A 25569-nucleotide genomic window follows, 5' to 3' on the forward strand; every position below is an offset into this window, starting at 1 on the left:
TAATTCTTTTGATTGAGTTGGAGATATATATTCCTTTTTTTTAAAGCTCAAAAAATTATTCTCATTGCAAGATAGTATTTGTGAGGAAGACACTGAACATCCCTTCTGGGAAGAACGATGTTGCTGATAGGAAATTATCTGTAGAAGTTACTATATATCAAGTAGTTTTATCTAGATTTATATGTATTATATGTATTCATACAAAAATAGATCTGTATCTCTAATTATTTAGAAGAAGAATGTGCAGGACAAACCTCTTGCATGGCCTCCCATCATGACGAAGGACTCAAGTAGAAGGAATCAGACCTTAGACAAGTGTTGTACAGTGGGATGACTCTGGACATGGTCCCACTTATCTTCTTTCACATATATATATGAAAGAATATATATATATATATATATAGCCTTGCTTTACATGACTGACTGGTCTGCCAAAGGGCACGCATACCTAAGTGACACAGCATGTATTTGCTGTGACAAAACTAGTAAAAGAGTCAAGATATTGGAAAATGTCATATGAAGATACCAAAATACACCTATATGGAGAATATCTTAATTTCAGTCTTCCAGGGTGGCTAAAACTAAAATGAAGACGATAAGACAAATATTTCTGTATGTGTATATATATAATTATTTTGCAAGATCACCCTCTCAGTTTTCTATGATATATAGGTCAACACAGTTTTGATTAAAGGGAGTAGAAATTTAATAATTTTTGCCTCCAAGGACTAGGGTTTGAAAAACAAAGATTAAGCCCCTTATTTTGCTTTCTCTGAAAAGCTGATGGAGTGGTGGAGATGCTCCAATTAATTTGTCTTTGTATATAACATATGACATAAAAATAATCGGTTTTCATTATGATGCATCTGTATTTTCCACTTGTTTTTACAAAATATTATACTTTACCATTTGAGGGTGTGACACTGCTAGAGCCCATGACACATGATCTGCATTACAACTCATAGTTTAATACTTATTTAAATGTAGTCTAACAGAACTGCAAATTTAACCAGAAAGCAGTAAGAACTATCATTTCCATCAGATTTTCTAGAATGCTTCACAATGAAAACTGATGTCATAAGTTTCCAGAATGAAATCTTCTCTAAGGTGTCATAATTTGCTCTTTATTTAGCTTGTAACAATTCAATAATGAACAAGTTTCCAATGTCTTTTTATAAAAGCAAAAACATTAGTGTCTTACATAGGAGAAACTGACCAGACAGTAAAACAGAGCACCATGTCAGATTGATCTAAAAAATATGACATTTTTATAGAACCTCAGTGAATTACCCATATTGTAGTAGTTATCTTAAATATTCTAAAACTGGTCATCCTGAAAATTGCCATGTCCTGGGTTTCTTTATTCTCCAGTAAGGGCTCATTTCTTCTTTTAATTTGAGGTGAATAATATTTAACTTCCCAAGAATTCCCTATGTTACCAGCAACCCCAAAAGGTGTTAGTAGGAACCTGTAGGTAAGTTCAGAACAGATACATCAGTGTCCAGACCACAGTGCAATATTTTCAGTATTTGTAGAAAGTTGCAGTCTCACTTCAGCGCCTGGTAATGTTCGGATGATTATTCAGGTGAAAAACACCTGAAAGACAATTCAGTCATTGGACACAGCCAGTACAGCTTCGTGAGAGGCAAGTCCAGCTTAACAAGACTGATTTCCCTTTACGACAAGGTAACCCCCCTAGCTGATCAAGAGAAGGTGGTTGATGGGATCTTTTTGGATTTCAGCAAAGTTTTTGATAGTGTCTCTCACAGGATCCTTCTGGAAAAAACATCCAATGCACAGCTGGATAAACACATCATGTGATGGGATAGCAACTGGCTCACAGGTCAGGCACAAAGAGTTATAGTGGAAGGGGTGACATTGGACTGGAGTCCTGTCATTAGTGGGGTTCCACAGCGCTCCATTCTCGACCTTATGTTCTTCAACATCTTCAGAAATGACTCGAAATGAAGGAGTGGAAGGGATACTAAGTGAGTTTGCAGATGATACAGAACTGGGAGGATCTGTCAACTCCCAGAAAGGCCCTGCAGAGAGACCTCAAAAAGTTAGAGAGGTGAGCAATGACCAACCATATGAAGTTCAACAAGGGCAAGTGCAGGATTCTGCACCTGGGATGGGACAACCCTGGATGTATGGACAGACTGGGGAATGAGATGCTGGAAAGCAGAGCTATGGAAAGGGACCTGAGGGTTATGGTCGATGGCAAGTTGAACATGAGTCAGCAGTGCCCTGACAGCCAGGAGGGCCAACCCTGTCCTGGGAGGCAGCATCACCATCCTGGCAAGGGAGGGGATTGTCCCGCTCTGCTCTGCACTGGGGTGGCCTCATCTTGAGTGTTGGGGATAGTTTTGGGTGCCACAAAAAATATTAAGCTTTTAGAGAGCATTCAAAGAAGGGCAGCAAAGCTGGTGAAGGGTCTTGAAGAGAAGCCTTATGAGGAGTGGCTGAGGTCACCTGGGCTGTTCAGCCTGGAGAAGAGGAGACTGAGGGGGCACCCCACTGCTGTCTAGAACTTCCTTGTGGAGGGGAATAGGAAGGGCAGGCACTGATCACTTCTCAGAGGTGATCAGTGACAGAATAGGAGGGAATGGCCTAAAGTTGTGTCTGGGAAGGTTTAGGTTGGACATCAAGAAAGCTTCTTCCCCCAAAGGGTGTTTGGACACTGGAGCACTGCCCACACCAGGGCAGTGGTCACAGCACCAAGCCTGACAGCATTCAAGAAGCATTTGGACAATGCTTTCAGGCACAGAGTGTGATCCTTGGGGTATCCTGTGCAGGGCTAGGGGTGGACAAGGTGATCCTTTTGGGTCACTTCCAACACAGCTTATTCTGTGATTCTGTGATTCATTTTGGTATGAAAATATTGATGTTCAGTCCACAAATGAAGCCAGGAAACATACACTAATAGAATCAACTGTATACACCAAAGCACAGAGCTTTGTAATACTGCTAATTAGTGAAAAAAAAATAAATTCAAGCTTTGTAAAGCATTACTGAAGATAAAAATCTCTTATTAAATATTTTCCTTGCAGAAGACAATCACTTTTCCTATCACATGAATAAAAACCATGTCTTCAAATATATCTTTTTGAAATCTGCCTGAAAACCAGTTATCATCAATTTTATGCCTTCTTATTTCTTTTTTTTTTTTTTTTCCTTCCAGAATCTGGTAACCTTTTTTGTGTGAATGTGATTCATAAAATAAGTGTTCAGTGAAGGAGAAGCTGGATGCCCTACAGTGAGTGCTCAAAACATTGACTTTCATAACTGAATTCTAGTCTCTCCTGGAGTAAATGTATTGTTAATTATTTCTCCAAAGCCAGGTCAAATTCAACAGTAAGAATGGTGCATGCCTCTCATTCTTAGCACTTACCAGTATTCACAGCCAAGGAAAGCTTTCTCTGAGGGCATTTGTGGGTTTGATCTCCTAAGACTGGTAACAACCAGATGAGAGATCTTGCTGCTAAGCCATTGTGCCAAAGATGAGGTCCATTACTAGTGTTATTTTGAAAAGGAAAGCAGTTTTTTTCAGCTTGTAATTAGAAAATACCATTTGGATTGCTTAGGCTTATGTTGAGAACATTTAATTTGTAGTAGCCATTCACGTTGTCTATGGTTTTGATTACAAGAGTATTTGAAATCTTAGGATTGCGTATTTTCAATTCTAATTTAGAAAATTGCTTCAGACATATTGCATTTCTGAATAAAAGTAAAGGTTCCTTCTTAACCTGGTAATGTTTGTTTTGGTCCTAATAGTTAGGGATCAAGGAAAATTAATGAATTACATGTTAATGATCAAGTGGATGAAGAGAAGAGCTACAAAAATGGTTGGAGGGCTGGAGAACTTCTGCTATGAGTAAAGGCTCACAGTTGGGGTTGTTCAGCTGCAGAACAGAAGGCTCCATGGAGATCTCATAGCACCAAAAGAGAGCCTACAAGAGAGCTGGAAAAGGACTTTTTACCAGGGCATGTATTGGCAGGACAATGGGGAATGGCTTGAAGCTGAAAGTAGGTTTAGAATAGGTATTGGGAAGAAATTCTTTACTGTGGTGACAACAAGGCACTGGAACAGGTTGCCCAGAGGAATTGTGAATGCTCTATCCCTGGAGGTGTTCAATACTGGTCTGGATGTGGCTCTGTGCAACCTGATCCGGTGGAAGAAATCTCTGTCCATAGCAGGGGGGTTGGAACTAGACGATCTTTAAGGTCCTTTTAAACCCAAATCATTCTGTGATTCTATAAAAGAAAAAATAAAAGAGTGACAGCTTATTGAAAAAAGTGGGGATTGACTAATAACTAATTACCAGCTAATTATTTTTGAAATGTCAATATTATCAATATTAAATTATCAATATTAATTAGAAATTATCAATATTAAAAAGCAAGTACTTCATAAGTAATTTATAAGAATTTAAGATTAGCATGTATTTGCTTTTTTAAAAAATTTTCCTTTTCAAGTCGAACGCATATGACACTTGTAATTCATTTTATTGAAGATATGTATGTAAAAAATCAGAGATTTAGATGTATATTAAAGAACAAAGAAGCAAAGACTTTCTTTGAGAAAAAGATGCTTTTCTACATTAGGTAGAAGAATATATCAGAAGATTTATTTGACAATATACCTTACCTCTGTATTGGGTGATTTTCCAAAGCTGGACTCCAGATTTATGAATCAGGAAAATCAATTGCATTGATGTTTTGTGTAGATTTTTAAAATAATTTATCCATCTGAATTGTATGTACTCATCCAGTAGCTAGTTCAGTCTTTGTCAGTGCAAGCATTCTTGAAATTTAATTCTTGCCTTCCAGGTTTAACTAAACCCTCTAAATGCAATCAGATGATAAGCACAATATTCATGAGATTGACAATAAAATGTTCATCTCTGTCACACTTGCAACTCATGTATTTCTTAGTGTGTCTACTGAGACAATCTAGGGAATTTCTTAGAGAAAAAAGCCCCATAGATTCTCTTAATCTAAATCTGTGCATATAGTGTAAATCATATGCTATACAGCTTCCCTGTGTGATTCACTAGAAGCCCAGAGCTAACACTGAAGTCATATGAACCGGAGGAACTTTTCTGCTTATTGTCTAAAGCCAGGCAAAATATGTTTATAGCAAATAACCAGAGGCAGTGGGAAGATGCCTACAATACTAATGCAATCAAAATTAGAAAACTTAAAAAAAACCCCAAAACACCCAAACCCTTCCTAATTAAGAAACATATTAATTTCTCATTGTATTAGGATTCTTCATTTTGTGTCTCTTCTGTTGACAACAGATCATCTAGGACAGGCTGGAGATTGCATTCACCCCAACTGATTAACCCAGTACATTTTGCATTTGTATCATGCATGAGCTGGACAGGTAGCTATGGAAGGTATGACAATGCTTAGAAACCATGCTGTAATATTCAGCTATCTGCAAATTTCTCAGAGGCAGTTCTCCATATCTTGAAGGAACAAAAAATGCTGAAGTTGAGATCTGTTGAGATGACTCTCTAAGAGAGCAGTGCTGCTCTTGAGGTACCTGGGTTTGATACTGACATTGGTAGTCAAGCAGAAGGCTTGCTTGGTGTGAGGCAATTTGAACAAGTAAGGAGAATAAATTGGTCCCTTAGGTAATATAGAATCCAAGTAGTGCTCATTTCAGTGAAAGAAGCCAGGAAAAAGAACAAAGGATATTTGCTGAGACAGAAAACCAGATGCAATTATCTATTTTTTACATAATTGTCATGTCAGATTTATAATTTTATACATTCCCTTTTGACAAGAAGTTGCAATGACTAGCCACATTATTTTCTTACAGTGCTCAGAAGTAAACTGCCAGTTTCAGGACAGATCTCCTTGTCACAACTGCCTGGAAAAGAAACACATTACCAGCTACAGTACAAACGCATCTACCATAAGATTTTAAATTTTTATGTGGATAAGGTGCAATCCAATTTCTTCCCACAACATAATGGTCATAGATTTAAACCTTTTGGCAGTTATAAGATGGATTTTTTGTTTTGTATAGTCCACAAGATCTCTCTTACAGAGAAATAATAATAAAAAAGGGTTTAAAGATCTCAAGAGAGGTTTGAGAACCCATTGTTTTCTATAAAATTCAAAGTTTTCACCAAATAAATGTTTGTATATTGCCTGACCAAACTGGTAAAAAATAAATTGCTTTACTTGTTTTGTGATTTCCCCAGATATTCTGTGTCTCTAGTGAAGAGCTGAAGTGTCTGTTTTTCTGGGGAGTGGCACCAGTAGTGACCCAGCTGATTGTATGCACTCTGTACCTTCTCAGGTGGCCTTGCTCTATTGGTTTGGTGTTTGAGAAGTCCAGACACTAATGCTCCTAATGATCAGCCATTCTTTTTGACTTTTAGTAACAAGTATTCTCATGCAGTTAATATCAAACAGAACCTTGTGCTCTACATCTGTTATTTCAAAATTCCCATTTTTGAACTCCCCTAGTCTCAAGTAAGTTGTACATTGTCTTCCTTTTTTACTGCCTACAATCTTTTCACCTACTTCCAGGGCCCCATGATGTAAAATGTCATTTTGCCGATCTTCAGTTCCAGTGACAATTTTAATTTTACTGATTTTAATGGGCTTTTCAAATACAATCCCATAGAAGTCTCCAGTAGAAGGAGCTTTGCCCCAGAAGTACTCATCAATGCTGCTGTAAGCCTTGCTTGCCTCATAGTTTTCAAATACATTCATATTGGTGTGCAAGTTTGCAGGTGGGTTGTCAGGGATATCAAAGGATTCCTCTTCAAAATCATCATCCTTTAACTTATTTTCAGCTCCTTTGTAAGATGAGTAGTATCCCATGTGCTGGAAGAGAGATGGCTTAAAACGTATCACTTCCTTTTGAGCTAATAGCCCACGAAAGTGGATGAGCAACCAATCGCAAGGCATTTCTTGGTAAAACATCAATAGAAAATGGGCCAGGCGTGGTAGGTCATGGGAATGGTAAAGCTTTCCAATGTACCCCAGCTTGGAGAATTCCAATGTCACCCAGTAGGATCCTTCTCGTGAGGTAATTACTTTCTTAACAGCAGTCAAAAAATTCTTTGAGCAGCGAACGTCATCTTCCAGCATCACATAATAGTCAGAAAGATTAGCACAAAAGTTTAGAAGGAAAGCATAATCTACATTTTGTTTTGATCGAAACTTCACACGGTCCTCGGGGTCATTGTAATTTCTCTTAAGGCCATCCAGTACAGGATAGTAATCCTCAGGGACGTGAATAACTATTAATCTGCCCGCAATTATGTGATGTGCAAATTTCTGTGAAATGTCCTGGACCATCCCTTCACACCAGGCTGAGTCAAAATCTGCCAGCTGTACTACCACTGCAATTTCTTTGAGTTCCTCATAGCTTGACTGCTCAAATATGGACTTGATGGTCTCAAGCAAGTAGTTTCCCTTTTTCCGTTTTACAGAGGATAGTCCAATTGTAAGATACCCTGTACAAAAGACAATTCAAACAAAAACTGAGTATCTGATATTGGAAGCAATTTCATCACAAAGATATTCTCCAGAGCTGTGTTTATATTAAATAAACCTTGTGAATGGTGAAGACTGAGAAATTTGGTATGTGAGTTTATTGAGCTTCATGCGACAAAGGACCTTTATTGCCTTTTCATTAAGAGGTATGATATTGCAAGCAAATAGACATACAGAGACTATTGTGTTAAACATTCACTTGTTTACTGCCAGGAGTAGCACGCTGGGGACAAATGCCAAAGCAATGTGTATGTTTATGCCTTGTAGACAAAACCACATATACAATGATAAGGCTGCAAATCTGCCAAAAGAAAGGGGATTATGAGGGGATTATTCTCACCATATTTGGAAAGCAAGGAACTACCAAATGCAGCACTTCTATAATTTTAAGCCCGCTAAAAGTCTAGTTAAATCGATGCATAACTTTACAGTTTTGTGAATTTTGCATGCATAGTGATTTCTCAGTGTGTTCATTTTTAGGTGAATTTGTCTAGTTTTTCCCTGCTAGTAGTTTTTCTTCTAACCCTCTTTCAGGACTCATCAAGCATTTTACAGGGAACACCCTACAATTTAGACATTATTTTAAATTAGAAGAGAACTTCTCTCCTTGCTTGTACAAATAATTTTTAGTGATGTTACATTCTTTCTAGGCAGAGATATATCTTATAAAACAAGAAATTTCATTTCTGCTGTTTTGTTGTCACTGCCATTGCATTTTTACCAGCATTCCAAATCAGGATTTTTTTCAGATATTTGCTAATATATCTCTATTTTTCTAAATAAAGGTGTAAAAAAATGTTAAGACTTTGTAATTGACCAGGTGTACTTAAGTTGAACCTACCCCAACTTTCTTAAAATGTAGTCATTTGCAAAAGACTGCTCTGACAGTGATTCAAGGTTTCCCTTGAGACTTAAGTCTGCTCTAAATGAAGTGGTACAATGAAGCACAACCCCCAGAAGTCATTTACACTGCATACAGAGGCTCAGATTTTTCAAATCTAATTTGAACAGACTTTAGAGCTTTCTATAACTCACATAATATTTTATTTTACCTTCTGGGCTTGGGCTTCAGAGTTTTGTTTATGTATGTGAAATGGTTGATTTGGACCCCAAAGGACACCTGCCTAAAGTCTAGGTATGGCCATGTTACACTTCTAGAGGAAAGTCTTGAACCATGTATAAAGAACAACTAAATACTCCATCTGCAGATGGCTGTGAGAAGAATCTTCCTTTACTGTCTCAATAATAGCACAATTCAGCTCCCTTTTTAACACAGCTAAAAGAGCAAGGAGGTCCATTTGCAGCTGCTAGGCTGGCAGAATAGTGGACCAGAGGGTGCATCTATGTGATACCAAGCATACTTAAGATTGGATTTACCAGTTAGACAGAGATTGACAGTATGGTCTCAGAGGGTGGTTGCAGAACACCACCAGCATGTGCCTTGCTTCTGCTTTCTAAATCATCTTCCTCTTGCCTGGGAGGAGATCCATGGAATTATGCTCCCACAGACTCCCTGCAGGACATCTACAAGTCAGGCAGTTGGTCAGAAGGTAATCAGGCTGAGGCACAATCACTGCTAGGTCTGGACTAGATGCCACTCAGGAATGACCACTAAGTGTCTTGAGACTGTCACTGCTTAACTCAGCCCCTCTTGCACAGAAATACCATAGGGACCATATGGATTTCATGCCTTTCTAAATTACCTCATTATGCAATATTCAAATTGCAGTTACTTACTTTTCCTTGGCAAAGGTGTGCCAGCTAGGTAGCGATAGGAAATGTTTATCGATCCTGAAAAATTAGACAAATCTTTAAAACTGTGAACATAACGCTCTGGGTTGAGCTGGTGCGTGGCTGTTTCTCTGATTAATTGCTTGTCCCCTTCCTATTAGCGGAAAAACAAAAATAACAAAAAAAAGGGAGAGAGAGAGAAACACATTTGTGAATGCCAGTTAGAGAGGAAACATGGACAGGCAGGTTTCCAAGAATAACATTTTTCACTTTCAGCTTTCATGAAAGCATGTAGATGTCACCTCATTTAAAACAAAAATGAACAAGCAAACAAAAAACCCCCAAACCAACAAGCATTACTGAATATCATACATTTTGGCTACAGAAAATCTTCCATAAACCTTCAGATTACGGTAAAAGGAAAAGAAAAAAAAAATACTTTGCATAAAACTCCAGAAAGGTAGCAAATATTAAATTATTGGCCAAAAAATGCTGTGGTATTCAAAAGAGGGATAAGAAAATATCCCTCAGCAACATTTAAGATAATTTTCACAGATGTCGAAACATAGAAGATTTTAAAAAGATGTTTCTAGTGATTAAAAAATCTACCAAAACTGCTTCAAAGGAAAGACAAATCTAGATCCTGGCACCTGGCTCATTTTGACATTTTTCTGAGAAGATTTGACTCAGGTTTGTGATAAGAAGAAATGCATGTGATCATGCAGACAGTAAAAGTTTCTCTGAATTTGGAGAACACTTTTTGATGGCATAGTCAAAAGGTACATTTATCACCATGCCTCCTCTTCCTTCCTCCTTCTTCAGTCCTTTTCTTCCAAGAGGCTTCCCTAGTCATAGTAAAGGCACAGAAGGGAAAAAAGAGTTGCTTCATCAGTAGTGCCCTACCCATAATGTCACTTGTGCCTCAGGGAAATTCTGTTCCTCCATCCTCAAGAAAAAGGAAAAATATCTCACAGCTCACGAAGACTGAATATAAAAGGAATGCTTATTTAATTGATCTGGTTTGATTTTAGTCTGATGACAGGCACATGTAGGAATGAGTTTGTTTCTTCTAATGTATGCAATATGTTGATGCACTAAAACTTTGGGGTCTGTCATTAAATGGGAGCATTGTGCTGTAATAGTACTGCTGCTAACCAAAACAAGCACAGAACCAGTAAACAGTGCTCATATTTAATGGCATAAATATTAAAAATGTGTCAGAACTATATTTTATAGCACAAATAAATCTTTATGTAAACTGATCTAACATTTGTTTATAGCTCTTTGTTTTTCTTGCATAGAAGTAGTAAAAAAATCCACTTCTGAGCTTAGTAAAGATCTTTGGCAGACATCCAGGGGCATCTACCTGCACTGTTATGCTCTCTTGATCTTCAGTGTCTCTTGAGTAATTTCTCTCAAGTGCTTATGTGCCACTTTGCATTTGCTTATAAATTATGAGAGGAAGTTTGATGATCAGGTTCAAGATTAAAATGTAACTTGATGATCTAGAAAGAAAATGCACCAAAACTTCAGGAGATTTTCCATGAAAAAAATGTCAGGTGGAAAAGAAAAAAGGCTGGTCCAAAACCTTTCATTTTTCAAAACCCTTTCTTTAATATCTGAGAAGCAAACAGAACATTGTGTCATGTGTTCCAGAATGGAGCACCAAAATTCCTTGTTTCATAAGATCTTGGAATGGAAACTTATTCTGTTGAGGTTTTGCTACATAAAATATTTAGAAATAGACAATGTCAGAAGAAAATGTTTTGATTTTAACAAGCAAAATATCTAAACTGACCACAAAAATTTTCCTTTCCCCCCCCCCCCTCTTTAATAAATGCCTTTTGTGGCTAACATTTCTTTTTAATAGCTGCTCTTTCATTCTTTTGTTGAATGATGGGCAAAACTGAAATCTGGATTTTTTTCAAAATATTAAAATCTGTTTCTTCTATCTCTACTATGTAGAGGTCAATGAAGCTGAGGATCTTGATTAACTCTCCTTGGTTTTCTTCTCTAGCTTTTTCTAGAATGGTTTTAGCTTTCATCTGTTAACTAACCTCTAACTTGCATTCCAGTGTTTGCTGGGAGATTCATGTGGGTGCCATAGGATGAAGTGCCACAGTTCTCCACCCTTTATGAAGATACCCTGCTCTGCTAAGGATGCTGTGTTGACTACAATAGTGTAATTCTTTGCATCATGCCCAAAATAGTGATTAGTATTCATAGAAGAGTGCAGAACACATGCTTCACTTACAATCCACTTACAACTCTGAATTGGTAGAAGAACCCCTTGTGTATATTGTGATATCTGGTATATTTTACCTTGGTATGTCTTCAAAATTCTTGATCAAATGCAGTTCATACATTGTAAATGAAGCACCTTAAACTGCTTTTCTAATACACGTGTATCAGCACTGCATAACTGCATGCCCCCTACCAATAAACTTAGTTATTTTGCCACATGAGCCCTCACTTTCCATTTCTGCAGCAAATGCCCTGCAGGAAACAGTGAAGGGATTCTCTGGATTTGTGAGACCCTTTGAACAAAACCAGAAAGTGTCTCTTCTCCCTCCTTAAGGTTTACCAAAATGAATGTCATTTTCATACTCTAACTTTTTGAAAAAGACCACTTGTGTTACATCTAGTGCCAGAGACACCAGCACCACAAGCCCTTGCACAGCCGGCTGCCTGAGACTGGGAGGAGGAACTCCGGGTTGGTTTCTTCCCTCTACCAGTTACCTTCGTCCAGCAGGAGATTGGCTGCAATTCAGAGAACCTTTGGGGCTCAGAGGTCTTTCAGATTTTCATTCCCTGAGGGAAACTGGTTAGCCTGCTGTACTCAAAAGCTTTTCCCGAGTATATTTCTCTTCTCCACAAACAGTGAAATTGCTCATCTTTTACATCAACAGAGAAAACACACCAGACAGGGTGTGTTTGGAACTGTCAGACAGGGTCAGGAAGTTTGAGAATAAAACTAAATAAATAAGTTGAAAAGTCAACATCCTAACACACTTGAAAAACACTTGATAGACCATAAAGGTATCAAGAGACCTGGAAGAACTCTCAGGAGACTTGGCAAGAGACTTGGCTGAGAGCTGCATGAATGCAAACATGCCAGAACTGTGATGAGAGAAGCAATGAAAGAGAGTGAATTTATAAAAGGTGGGGGGAAGAGAAATTAAGAAAAAGACATGGAGCCATCTGGGGAGCTGGCAAATAGGACAGGAAAAGATTTCAAAAACAAGCCAAGAAGAACACCATTAGCAGTGATAATAAAAGCACTTTCAGAAACATCTGGGGGACTTTGAAGCAGTAAGTGAACAGAGAAGAAACATTAGGGAAAATGTCACTAGGAAAAAAAAAGTGATAAACCAGGTCAAATTTAATCATAACCAAGAAATGTTAAATAAATAAAAAAGTGAAAAACCTTTGTGGTACACAAAGAAATATGTCTGTAATGGAGTAACATGCTACAAGAATGGGCTATCTTTTCAATGGCCTTAAAAATTACTAGCATAATATTAATATTGTAAATATTTACAGTACTCTTGTAAGTAATTTTATAATTATAATATTTTAAATTCATTATGACTGTATATGTCATTCTGATAAATAACATAAGGATTTTACTGCTTGTGTATTACACTTTTTGACGTACTATTATGTTTCTTTTCAGGAAAAACACAAAATAACCTCACTAAAATGAATTTTTTTTATGCAAGGAGCTTAAAGTAGAATTGGTGTAAATTTTCTTTTATAATTTTATTTCTATAATAACATTTAATGCAGTATTCAGAGGTGAGATTTGCAATGTATACTGAAAAACAAGCTCCCAGCTCACACAAATAGTTCACATATAGTTTATCCTCAACAATTTACTATTTTACTAGGGGTGTTTTACTGTTTTGTTGTTCCAGGATCACTTCTTCGCAACTTACCAAAACGTAACTATCCTCAATGTACAAGTTCATGAACAGCAAGCAAACAACAAGGATTCCTAAGAACGACACTGCTGATCGTTTCCGCAAGCATCTCATTTTATCAAAATATTTCAAGTTGTGTCTCCTGAAGAACTGCATACGGTAGTGTCACCTATGAATAAAACCACAGTATTACAAGAATGGTCCACCTGATAAGCATGACAACAACTAAACTTACCTTCAGATGTATCAAATCCCTTCAAACATACATAGACTGCACTTTCAGGCAGAATTAATTTCATTTAATCATTGTCATCTTCAGGTTTAATATACAATCTTAACCATAAAATGCTTCCTTTTTTTTTTTTTCGGAGTCAGTATAGAAAAATCGTACCCACTGTCATACCCATTTTAAAGTGGGCTTATGATGGACATCACTGTGGCAGGAGTGCATCAACAGTTTAGTTTGCTATGCTTAACTGTCAGATCCCAACTTGGTGGCTAGAGATGATGCTGGGCATTGTTCCTCCATGTACCTCTGTCTTATCCCAGTGACAGGCCAGGCCAACAGGCAAAGAGAAAATTATTGAATGACTCAGTGTTGTTACCAATAGAAGAATTCTGTAGACCAGAGCTTCCAGGCACAAATACGGTACCTTCCCTGAAGTGAAAAAGCGCTAACATGACTGTATAATATCTCTTAGAGATTTTCCGTCAAAGTACAGAGGCCCAAGGTTAAGTGGAGGTATTATTTCCATCTTCAGAAGAAAGGTGGGTGCTCACCTTAGACCAGACACATCTAAGCAGATTATTGGAAAATCCTTACCAATCTGATTAAATAAATCAAATAAGGGTGACACAGAGATCATGATGCCAGTCAGTATTTCTGGTCAAGATCAAGAAAGGGGACTGTCTAGTCATATTCTAACGTTGCATATTAATTTTAGTAATTTTATTCTGGAAAACAAGATGAACACTGTTCTTGTACACCAAATTGAAGCACTAACCTGTGTAGGACTGTATGTTTGAACAAGATTTGGCCCTAAAATTAAAGATCTCGCTGCCCAAACTCTGAGGGATTATTAACAAAACAGCAGATTATAGATTTATTATTTATGCATTATGTTCTTACTCATATTTTGATTATTTTCCACAGCAATTCACGATTTTTGAATTGAATTTAAGGTATAGAAATTATATACAAACAAAGGCTTTAAAGCTAGCCTATGCGAAGTAGTAAGAAACACGATACCTGCAATGCAATTAAACTCCTTCATTTTTGAAAATGTTGGACATCTACATTGATACAAAATAGGACATATTAGGAGTTCCATAAATGATTTGTCATGTCGTATAGAAAATTTTCTGTCCTAATAACAAAAAATCTACCAAGCACAAAATCCAATGTATATTTGTTTTGTCAAACTGAATAAACACATTTAACAGTATAAAATATGAGTCCATTATACTCCAGAGAACCAGGAGGTAAATATATCAAATATTTGTAATGCAATTAGTAATCACAAGGAATCTTTAGATTTGAAATGAACTGCAGTAAATGGAGGCTGGTTGTACACAGAATGCTTTTATATTCACTATGTTGAGAATAAAACCAATTTACAGGCTTCATGAAGAAAAAAAAAAGAATCAGTAACAATATACATTTTTGTCTGTCTTTATTTAGGGTAGGCTGAATTACAAGGTCCTGGTTATTCTGAAGCTGAAAATCCCAGTGTAGATATTTTTTAAAGTTACGTCAAAGATTTCATTTTTCCTAATATCTGAGGACATTGAAAATAAACCTCAGGAAGGAGGTTGACTGAATCTCTAAATACTAAGCCTCCCTGTACCCCTGCAACTCCCTGTGACAGCACAGTGGTTGCTAGTTGTCTGTGGATCCAGCAGGCTGTTGTGGAAATGAAATGTTGCCCATGTTTTAGAAAAGGCTGTGTTGCACATGCGATTTGGGTTTCATTTTTTATTTCATTCTCTTTTTTTATCCCCTTCTCCCCTGCCCCCTCCCTGCTTCTCACAGTACAATTACTGGTTTTCAAACCACTACACTCTTTTAAAAACCAGTCAGAGGATCACTGGATGGTTTTGGTTTAAATACTGACACATCTCATATTAGTGGCATTAACTATCCTGACTATTGAAAATGCACTTAGTCTGGGTTAGAGTGCTTGCAGTCACTGTCAGCATATTACATTTCCCTTGGGCTAAAAAAAGAAAACAATAAACCCCTCCCCCCAAAAAAAAACCCAAAACCAACAACAAACCAACAACAAAGCAACAAAATTTTGAAAAAAATAAATAAACGTGGTTTTTTTTCAGTCACAGGATGAATGTACGTGACATAGTTGCTGGCTGGACTGAGGTGTTACACAGGTCCCCCATCTTTGCCCTGAGCCACCTGTCTGAACTCCCCAAGTGTGAGGAAGGGGATTAGAACTGTATTTCCTGGTCATATTGTATGAGATCATTCCCATGTTGGGTTAGGAATAAATATAGAGGGAATTACATAGGTGAGGCTAGAGGAATGACTAAACTAATGACTAAACTACATGACTAAAACTGATGTACAGAGAGAGGAGGGCACAGTACAGTCACCACTCTGAGAAGACCCCCATCGCTAGTGCTGGTTGCACACGAAGCCATTACATCACTGGTTTGCACATGGAAACATCTGGAAGCACAACATCGTGCCAGCGGGGGTCTTTTGTTCATCAGATCTCTTGGCAGGTCCATGCCAGGTAAAGGCAGGGAAGAAAAGGATGCCCCAAGGAGGGCGCGCCCCGGCGGGTCCTGTCACGGAGGAGGCTGTGGCACCGCTGGTGACACCAGGTGGCAGCGCAGGCTCGCCCGTGCCAGCCCCAGCCTGCTGCTCGCCGCTGTGCCCCTGCCAGAGCTTGGCAGGAGGTGCTGCTTGACATCTTGACATCGTACACAGCAAGCCTTTGGCTAAGAACGCACCCAGGATCATCCGCGCCCAGGATCATCCATACGTACATGCAGAATTCCTTACATCTTCCTAGAGCTGCTTCCTCGTGCATCTCTGTATCCAGTCTGTGCATTGCATTCTGGAACACTGCACTACTGAAATTTGCACAAGGGAAAAAAAAAAAAGGTAAATATTACCTTTTTTTTTTTTTTTTCTTTCCCTGCTGGTAATGTCATTCACCCTTTCAAAAATAGTCTCAGAATTTCCTGCAGTGAGACCTCTGATTTTGTTTAAGACCATTTGAGCAGAATATTCACTATTACTAAAAATCTTTGATATTGAAAAAAAGGCTTCAATTCATAATTCAATTCTGAAGGCACAGCTTTTCTTGAAGACTTTATGCCTTCATTATTCATGCACAATTAAGTAGAATGGTATCAGAATGGTATAAATGCAATTTGTTTCATAAAGCTGGCATGAAGCAGTTAAACAAAATAATTAATAGGCATGCATAAATTATAAATCTGTTCCTTTCTAGATGAGGTGTGTTGCTTTCCTCAGTCTCTAGAGAGGGAACTTGTAAGACCACAGATCTCTATGCACATGTATGTGCTGCTATCAGACACACATGTGCAGTTTTACATGGTACTGTGAAATTATAATTCCTTTGACTTTTTTAAACAATACACAGTGTATAGATGGTGAGCCAAAAAATGCAATGACATACCTTTACAGTGGGTAGATGCTGCTCTTTATAGGATCTACAAAGTTGTGAAATCTGTGTGAAAGGTCAAGAACTGATTTTCACACCATAATGCAAGCTTTTCTCTTGCAGAATTTGCAACACTCAGAAGAATTTTAACCTTTTTTAAAAAAAAAATCCCAAATGACCATCCAGAAAGAGATTCTTTTTAATAAGTCCTTGAAACCAAATATTGAAAATAAAATATTTAAATGTATGCTTATTAAAATTTTAAAAAAATCAATTTCGATTTCAATATGGCTATTCCCAAAAAGGAAAAAAAAATTACATAAAGCAAGACTTTTTTTCCTTATTTTCCTTTTTTCAGAGAAAAAGACTTTTTGCCATTCGTGGAATAATTTCTTTAATTCATGTACACTCAGTCTGGTAAATAATTTTATACTTCATCCATTCTAATTCTTCATCACTTTTTTCGGATAATACTAGAAATCTGTGTTTTGTCCTGCTTTTAGAGATTATTACTTACTTTCCTTACATATTTCCTCCATAAACAGATAGATAAAAAGGCCCTGTGGTATTACTTTACCCTTAAGGATGCCTACACAAGTTAAGGACTTAGCCTTACCCCTAACCACTACAGTCAATCTGCTTGTATCTACAGCTGTACAGGGGTGGAGCAACAAGGTCATCTTCATATTATATTCTGGTCTGCTTGAGTGCTGTGTCCCAGCAGCTCAGAAAAACTTGCTTATTTAGAGAAGCACTGGTGGCTGTGAGAAATGGCAATTGAATTATTTAAATATTTTAATATTTTCAAATGAGGCATGTAGATTTACCTGTTACTGTAGAGTCCATATTCCAGGAGGTGGAGCTGATCCACTGCCACATTTATTATATAAGATAACACAAAAATATCATGATTGGATTATTAAAACCCTTGTGAACTTTAATGCAATCCCTGATTTGACAGAGACACTCAGAAGCAGGCACTTTATTCCTCGGTTTTGTGATATACCACTCTATCACTTACTAAACTGCTTTGCTTGCAATTCTTAATGCTTGTCCAATGTGTTTTTTCATTTTTTCTTTTTGGAAGGCTGCACACAATACCTAAAGAATTCATTCAGTTATCTTTATAAAGTCACAAAGAAAACACTTAAAAAAAAAAAAAGGGAAAAGCCCCCCAAAAAATCAGATTATCAGATTTTTACATGGTTATTATTACATTTTGTATGTACCATGATTTTCTTATGCAAGACTAACAAAAAAGAACCCTAAATTGTAATGTAGAATTGAGCTACAGAGGGTAGTGTACTAGAGAACTGTAATGGATAGGCTATTCCTTGGGGCTCAGATAGACTCCCAGGCAGATTCACTGCCTTACTGAAAGCCTGAATGTACACATAAAATGTTTAAGGCTGACAGGCAGGATGTTCGCTGCCACTGGCAGCAGGGGAATAAAATCTAGTTTGAAGGAAAGGAAAGTTTAACTCAGAATGAGGCAAACAAATCCAGAGGAGCACAGGTTTTAAACTAATCATAAGTAGATTTTGTGGCTGCACATGCTTAAATAAATGGCTTAAAGATGATTATATCGTCTGAAATCTGGGTTCTAGATACAGAAGGTTAAAAAGTGGAGATATATTAGTAGGCAGATTACTCAAAAGTGACACTGAAAAAAGGATGGGCTAAAGAAGTAGGTTTTAGAAAAGAATTTGAAAGGCATAATTAATTATCCTTGATCCACAGAAAGTGAGACATTATTTCAAACACTAATGTAGCATACAGATATATACAGACCCCAACAATTTTGGAAACAGGATCAGAGTTTGGGAGGAAACAGATGATTCAGCTGAGACAAGTTAATGAACAATGTAGAAAAGCAAAGAGCTTAAATTCAAAGCAGGTGTTGGTGGATGAAGTGTCTTTCCTGTCTGACAGCTTCAGAGTGATATAAAATGGAGTCAAAAGCACTGGCTGTAACATTCTGAGCAAAATGGAATGCATTTCTTCTGGTATGGAAGAGTCAAGTCTAATCAAGGGGAAGAGATGACTAAGAAGTATGAAGTTGCATTGACTTAGATGGCAAAGCACTATCTAATCCATCGTTGGATGGATGGCTGTATACCACTGGATATATTTTATCAAGTAAGTTTTAGTGTAAAATATGAGTTTTAGAAAAACGATATAGACAGTGGAAAAAGCCTGGAAGATAAGAAGAACATAACAAAGAAACTTGAAATAACCCTGAATTTCTGCTTCACAGAAACAAAGCAGAGATTTAAATAAAACAGCACTGGCGTGAAGAGGGAAGAAACAGGTAACTGTGACATCCAGGGTGTCCTAGGGTGATGTTATGATGCTTGTATCCCCATTTGTGTGTTCTGTTTATGCTGGATATTATGTTCTGTGCCTTCAAGACTGGCTCTGAAGAGTGAATGTTTTGTTTTGGGTTTTGTTATCTGCCCGCTCCCCCACGGCTGGCGGGACACAGAGACAGGGAGTACATAGTGCGGCTTTTGCTTTTTGCTGGGCTTTTTGCTTTGCTCTTGCTCTGGCTTCTGCTTGCTCCTGCTTCGCTTTTGCTTTTGCTTCTGCTCATTAGCTAGTTTAGCTAAGCAGTCCAATTTTTTTTTTGGACTGTTTTTTTTTCTTTTTCTTTTTTTCCCCTTTTTCCTTTTTTTTCCCTCCCCTTTTTGGAACTACTTGAACCTGCTCTGGACTGGGACCTGGAAACACCGAGAGCTTGCACCTCGTGGCTTGTAGCAGCCATCTCCAGCGCCGGAGGGACTGACAACAGAGCAACCACCCCCCAAGAGAGACTTTCTGAATTTGTCATCCTTTTCAGAGTGGTGAAGGAGTGTTATCATCTGGTATTGTTCATTCTGTGTGCTGGGGGTGCTGTGCCTGTTAAATAAACAGGTTCTTTCCACTTCTCTCCAAGGAATCCTTCCCGAACCGGTTGGAGGGAGGGGCTGTGTGGGTTTGCTTTCTGGAGGGGCCTCCTTTTGTAGATTTTCTCCCAAATTTGCCCTAAACTAGGACACAGGGAGAGTGAGATGAGAAGTTTTTAGAGATACAGAAGTGCATTATAAGTCTGCATCAGAAATACAGGAAGAAACTCTGTGCATTGAAAATAGCACTGGGCATCATTCAGAGAAGAGAATTTTTAGAAAGGTGAGGATAGACATTAAGTTACATATATAGATTACATATAATAAAAGTTACATACAATAGATTTTATCCATTGACTCATCAATTAATGAAAGGAATACATGGATACAAGTATTGATAGATTCAACAGAAGATAAAACTTTAATGAATAGCTCTCACACAGTACATTTATACAGTATGAGAGTACTGGGATTATGAGAAGCAACAAGCTATCAGATAAACTAAATTCCTTGAGTCTATTCAGGACCAGCAAGAATAAACTAGAGGGACAGTATCTTCACACCCTCCTCTTGGTGTGAAGATACTTCAGCTCTAGGTCCTTCAACCAAAGCACAGGCTATATGAGCTAATGTCGCAGCAACACCTCCTCCATGTGTTAACTTATACCTCAATGTCCCACAGCCTTCAAAGTTTAGAGCTAAGAGCTTGTCAAGTGCCATGGACAACCCTGTTTTAATAGAAGTGCACTGAGACAGAGACAAACATCTTTTGGGGATAAAAAAAGAACAGAAATGTTTGACCAAAGCGGACTAATCTTGATGAAAAGAGTTTCACCTGATCAAAAAAAGATTCTGATGAAATCAATTCATGGTTTTTCTCATCAGCACACTCTGTAGCCTCACATAATAGAGAGGTGAGTGGCTTTTTCAGAGAACTGCAAAATCACAGAAAGGTTGAGGCTGAAAGGGACCTTTAGAAGTCATCTGTTCCACTCTCCGTGTCTGCGTAGTGCCGCCTGGAACTAGGTATCCTCAGTTGTGTCCAGACAGCTTTTGAATATAGGCAAGGAGTGAGATCCACACATTCTTTGGGGAGCATATCCTAGTGCTCTGACACCCTCACAGTAAATGATGTTCAGGGGGAACCTCCTGTGTTTCAGTTTGTGCCCATTAACTCTGTCCTGTCACTGGGCACAGCTGGCTCTGTTTTCTCTTGTCTATTCAGGTATTCACACACAGTGTAAGATGCCCTCTGAGCCTCATCTTCTCCAGACTTAACTGTCCCAGCTGTCTCAGTCTCTTCCTACAGCAAAGATGCTCCAGTCCCTTAAGCATCCTTGGGGCCCTTCCTTGGACTCTGGCATGTCCATGTCTCTTCTTTAGTGAGGAGCCTGGAACTGAGTACAACACTCTAGGAGTGGCCTCACCAGAGCCAAGTACAGCACAACCCTTGACCTGCTGGCAGTGCTTTGTCTGAGGAGCCCAGGATGCCTTTTACCTTTGTGTGAGTCAGCACAGGCAGGATGCAGGAACAAACATAAAACTATCAACAGAATGCACTGAGTACATTTATTTTTGTTACTCCACCAGCTGGGGATACTCAAAACAGCACCCAGGAACACCAACAGAGCTGCAGGCACTGTAGAGCTTGGTCCATGCTAGAGGGTCACTGAACCTGCTGGTTTTGCCTGTGTATCAGGGGTTTGCCCAGGCATAGTTTACCACTGTGCTTGATCTTGCAGCAGAGAATAAATCTCCAGAATGTTTGATAGGGTGTCTCTAAGCCTATCACAGGCCTATATTATCTAAACACAGATGTTCTGCTTGTCAAACACACAAGGCTAAACAGCAATTAATATGATATATGTGTTTTTTGACACCCCAGCTGTAAGTCACTTGAGTGTCTGTTTACAATACTTCTTGCCAATTTTCTGTTATTTCCCCACAGTCTTTTCTGCAAGGGCACATTACTGGCTCTTCTTCAAATTCATATCAGCTGTGGCTGCCAGGTCCTCTTCTGCTAAGCTGCTTTCCAGCTGGATGGTGCCCAGCATATATTGGTGTAAGGGGGTGTTATTGGTGCAGGATTTTGAACTTCTCCTTGTTGACACCTGAGGTTTCTGTCAGCCCAATTCTGCAGCCTGTCAAGGTCCCTTTCAGTTGTAGCACAACTCTGTGGCATATCAGTCACTCCTCCCAGTTTTGTGTCATCTACAATCATTTAGTCATTTGTAAACCTGATGTGGAGCAATTAAAAAATTTTAAAAATTAATTAAATCAATTAAAATAAATTTAAAAAAACCAACAACAACCAAAGAGTCCCTGTGCATTTGCATGTGTGACTAATTTCAACCTACCATTTAATGTAACCTTAACCCTAAAGAGGGTTCTAGGCACTGAGTTGTGACAATAATTTTCCATCCTTTTCTTGCTTCACAATGTTTGTGTCTTGTAAGAAGGCAGCACCAGAGATGCACAACTCTGAGAGATTTTATCTGATTAGGAATTATTATTATTAGGAATGATTATTATCTGATTAGGGATGATTTTTTTTTTTTGTGATAAGTATTCACTTCTGAGGAGATACCCCTGGTGTTAGATATAGTGGACCTATGTCAAATATTGAAAGATTTTTTTACCTGGCATCCTTACATATTGCTTTGCAGAGATTACATAATGATATAAATTTGGGGGACACTGCCACGATCAAAAAGTTTTTTTTTTTTTAGATGGTAACTTCCAAATACTTTTATCACTTTTTTTAATTAATTGCATGGTTGGATCCTTTAGCATGTACTTAGACTAGGTTTGACTTTTTCAGAAGAGGAAAAAGTCCATTTAGAAAGTTGGCTAACTTTTAAGGGGCAACTTTCCAACTCATGAGATTCTACCATATAATTAGATATTTGCACAAAGCCATGTATCTGTGAAGGTCATGGTGCCCCTGGGAAGTAATGTAAAATAGATTAGAAAATTAAATGCCAGAAAATTTTTTTCACTGGCCATACTAATAATTTGTTTCTAAGACAAAAGTTTCATTAAGACTTTCCAATGAGCACCCAGGCACAAACTTCCTGGTCAATAAAATAATTTGTTTTGTAGAAAAGGCTTAGAAAATTATGGATAGGTGTGTGACCTACAATTCTTCAGTAAATTTTGATGAATAACCTTATATAAGATGAAACAAATTCTTTACAAAATGCTATATTTGTCTTTTCTTTTAATGTTTTGTGTCTTCATCTATTGTCACATCCAAAAGATATTTTTTTATAATTTATTTTCAACAGAAGCAATCTAGTGGGTGGACGAAATACATCCAAAATTTTTCATCTTCTGTATTGATTCTGCAGTCAGAGTAACTAGCAGAAACCCAACTGAGATCTCTGAAACTGTTCATGAGTTCAAAACCCAGTAGTCTTGATTGCATTAGTTTGGTTTTTAACAAGAAAGAACTAAAATATTTTTTGCTGTTGAGTGGACTATGCTATTTATGGAATAGTCTGGCCTTGATCAATTAAATTAATTGATGTTGACTGTGTAAGGAAGGAAGATGTTTTTAGAGGTACCTAAAATCTGCAATGTTACCTTGTAGTCTAAGGCAATTTGATCATGGAAACTAAGAGGATCTGTAGTGGGAGGGGTAAATAGCTCTGTTACCAGTATCAGCACTGCTTTTACCTTCTGCGTTAATATTAGTTTAGAGTCCTTGTGAATAAATCCTTAAAAGAAGAGAGGCAGACCAGGCGCACTAGCAGCTTTCAATTGCAATGATGATGAATTCAACTTTAATCATCAGATTTCCCACAGACTTCATAAAAGTGGCTCTAGGCATAGTGAAAAGAGACCTTGGATGAATAGTTTCATGCCAAGCTAACAGGCATTTCAGATCCATGAAGCTGAGTAGCATGGGTTCTCTGCAAGTACACTGACTTAATCTAAAGCTGCTTTCAGTGAGCATGGCCATGCTACCCTTTATCTCTGTGACCTGTCAAGTAAAACTAGTTCCGTTTGAGAAAGGAACATCTCTCCAAATCCTGTGCCTGTGGAAATCTCTGCTATTCAGTGAGGAGCTGAAGCCTGATTTCATTGAACTGATGCACCATTATTCAAAGGAATAGTGGAGAAGGAGAGGGTGTTACTACCTCTGTCTTGCAGCAGATTAGTTTCTCATTTTTCTAGAAGGTGTTTAATTCATTTTACTTCTAGCTTCAATTTATGCTTTAGTAGCATTTTCTTTGGTGATATCTGTTAGGTTGTGCCAGGGATAATTTTGTAACCTAATTTAAAAACTTTCCCCCTTGCCATTCTTGAAAACAAAACAAAGCAAAACTGAAGGAAAAAAACATCAACAAAGTAGCTGGAGGATATAGTCAATATGTGAGGTGCACCAAATAGTTTTTTTTTTATCCTTACCACATGTCAAACCTGATGATCAATAAAGGCTTAATTACTTTTTCCACTATTCTATATTTCAGTTATTACAAATAAACTCAAGCCACGGCAATAAAATACTGTCAGTTACCGAGGTTTCTATTACACAAAATATTTTTTAATTCCTTATTTTTCCAAATAATTTCTTAAATAATCAAAGCCTAGTGTCAGAGGCTGAATAAATCTCTAATAAATATATCTGATGTTTTTTTCTTGAGTGTTTTAAGGTAAACTTCCAATCCACTTTTCCTCTGAAGAAGCTTTTAAATATTTTCCCACATTAGTGACTGAAGACTTTTTCATGTGCCTTAAATCATATCAATATATAAAAATAAGGTTAATAAATAAACAAGTTATTTCAATTAAATTCAATATATGGACAGGAAGGGATTTCACACTATATGATGAAAAATAACATCAATAAATCTAAATGTGCACTTTCAACATCTGTTTTATCTCATTTTTACAATGCCAGCAGCTACAGTGTAGTTTGGAAAGAAGAGAATTTCAGAATTAGGGGAAAATAAAGTACTATAAAAGAGTTTCTCACTAAAAGAAATTGCATTTCTTTGCAAGTGAAGTTCAAACAAGACCAACTGATAAGTTAAACTTCTATTTAGACCTGGGTGCTAGAAGCAAAGTGTAGCATTTTTACTGAGAAGAAAAGCAACCAGAATATCCACAGAATCTTAAATAAAGTGGGAAAAAAAAAATAACCCAGAAATAAAATCTCTGTTGGCAAGTTAAAAAATAATTTCTTTTTCATTCTATATTTTACACCTCTTCTTAGATTTTCCCCTTGTAGGTACACTAGCTCTCTTGTTTTTGAAGAGCTCCTGAAATGCAGAAATTACTTTAATGGTAAGTCTTATGTAATGATGTGTTCCACTTTGCTCAAACTGGTTCCTTTAGAACACCAACCTTGCAATATCCTTCTGAATCACCTTTTGTAGAGGCTTCTCTCCACCAGTGAGAGCTCAGGAAAAACAGAGAGCTCAGGGAAAACAAAAGTCTAACTCAGCATTGGCAAGAAACACTGTTGTAACACTCATAAAATCTCAGTACCCTATGTTTTTCTAATGAATTTCAATGAAAATAGATTTAGTGAGCCTCAAGGAAAAGAGACATGGCATCTTTTCAAATAGGGCTTTCAGGAATGACTACGACAGAAGAACATGTAATAACCTTATTGACAGATGCACAAAGTTCTTGAGGTGATACTTTCAGGCCACTGCTCCACTACTGATTGTTGGGTGATATGTCTATTGGATGTATGCCCCATTGTTTGAGAGCTCATTGGAGCTGTGATTCATTGTTTCTTTAAAATGACATTTGCTTGGCCAAACACAGACACCTAAGCTAGTCACACTTCGTCTCCATTTGTAGCCAATGAAGAAAAGTATTTCTAAACCATGATTCATCTCA

General features: G+C 37.6%; 1 protein-coding gene across 4 annotated transcripts in view; it reads right to left on the reverse strand.

Moving 5' to 3' along the window:
* Positions 1-678: 678 nt before the first annotated feature.
* Positions 679-25569, reverse strand: part of MGAT4C (MGAT4 family member C) — a 136144-nt gene continuing 111253 nt past the window's right edge. For 2 of the 4 annotated variants that reach the window (XM_038154389.1, XM_038154388.1), the window contains exons 3-5: positions 13194-13347; positions 9262-9409; positions 679-7484 (exon numbers count right to left, since the gene is read on the reverse strand). In XM_038154389.1, coding sequence (XP_038010317.1) covers positions 6328-7484; positions 9262-9409; positions 13194-13334 — 1446 coding nt within the window. In that variant the 5' untranslated portion in view covers positions 13335-13347 and the 3' untranslated portion in view covers positions 679-6327. Of the gene's footprint in view, positions 7485-9261; positions 9410-13193; positions 13348-16184; positions 16218-25569 lie in introns of those variants that run through there. The other 2 variants (XR_005258994.1, XM_038154390.1) reach the window with 2 other exon arrangements.

The sequence above is a fragment of the Motacilla alba genome, chromosome 1A (assembly GCF_015832195.1).
Source record: "Motacilla alba alba isolate MOTALB_02 chromosome 1A, Motacilla_alba_V1.0_pri, whole genome shotgun sequence".
Lineage (NCBI taxonomy): Eukaryota > Metazoa > Chordata > Aves > Passeriformes > Motacillidae > Motacilla > Motacilla alba.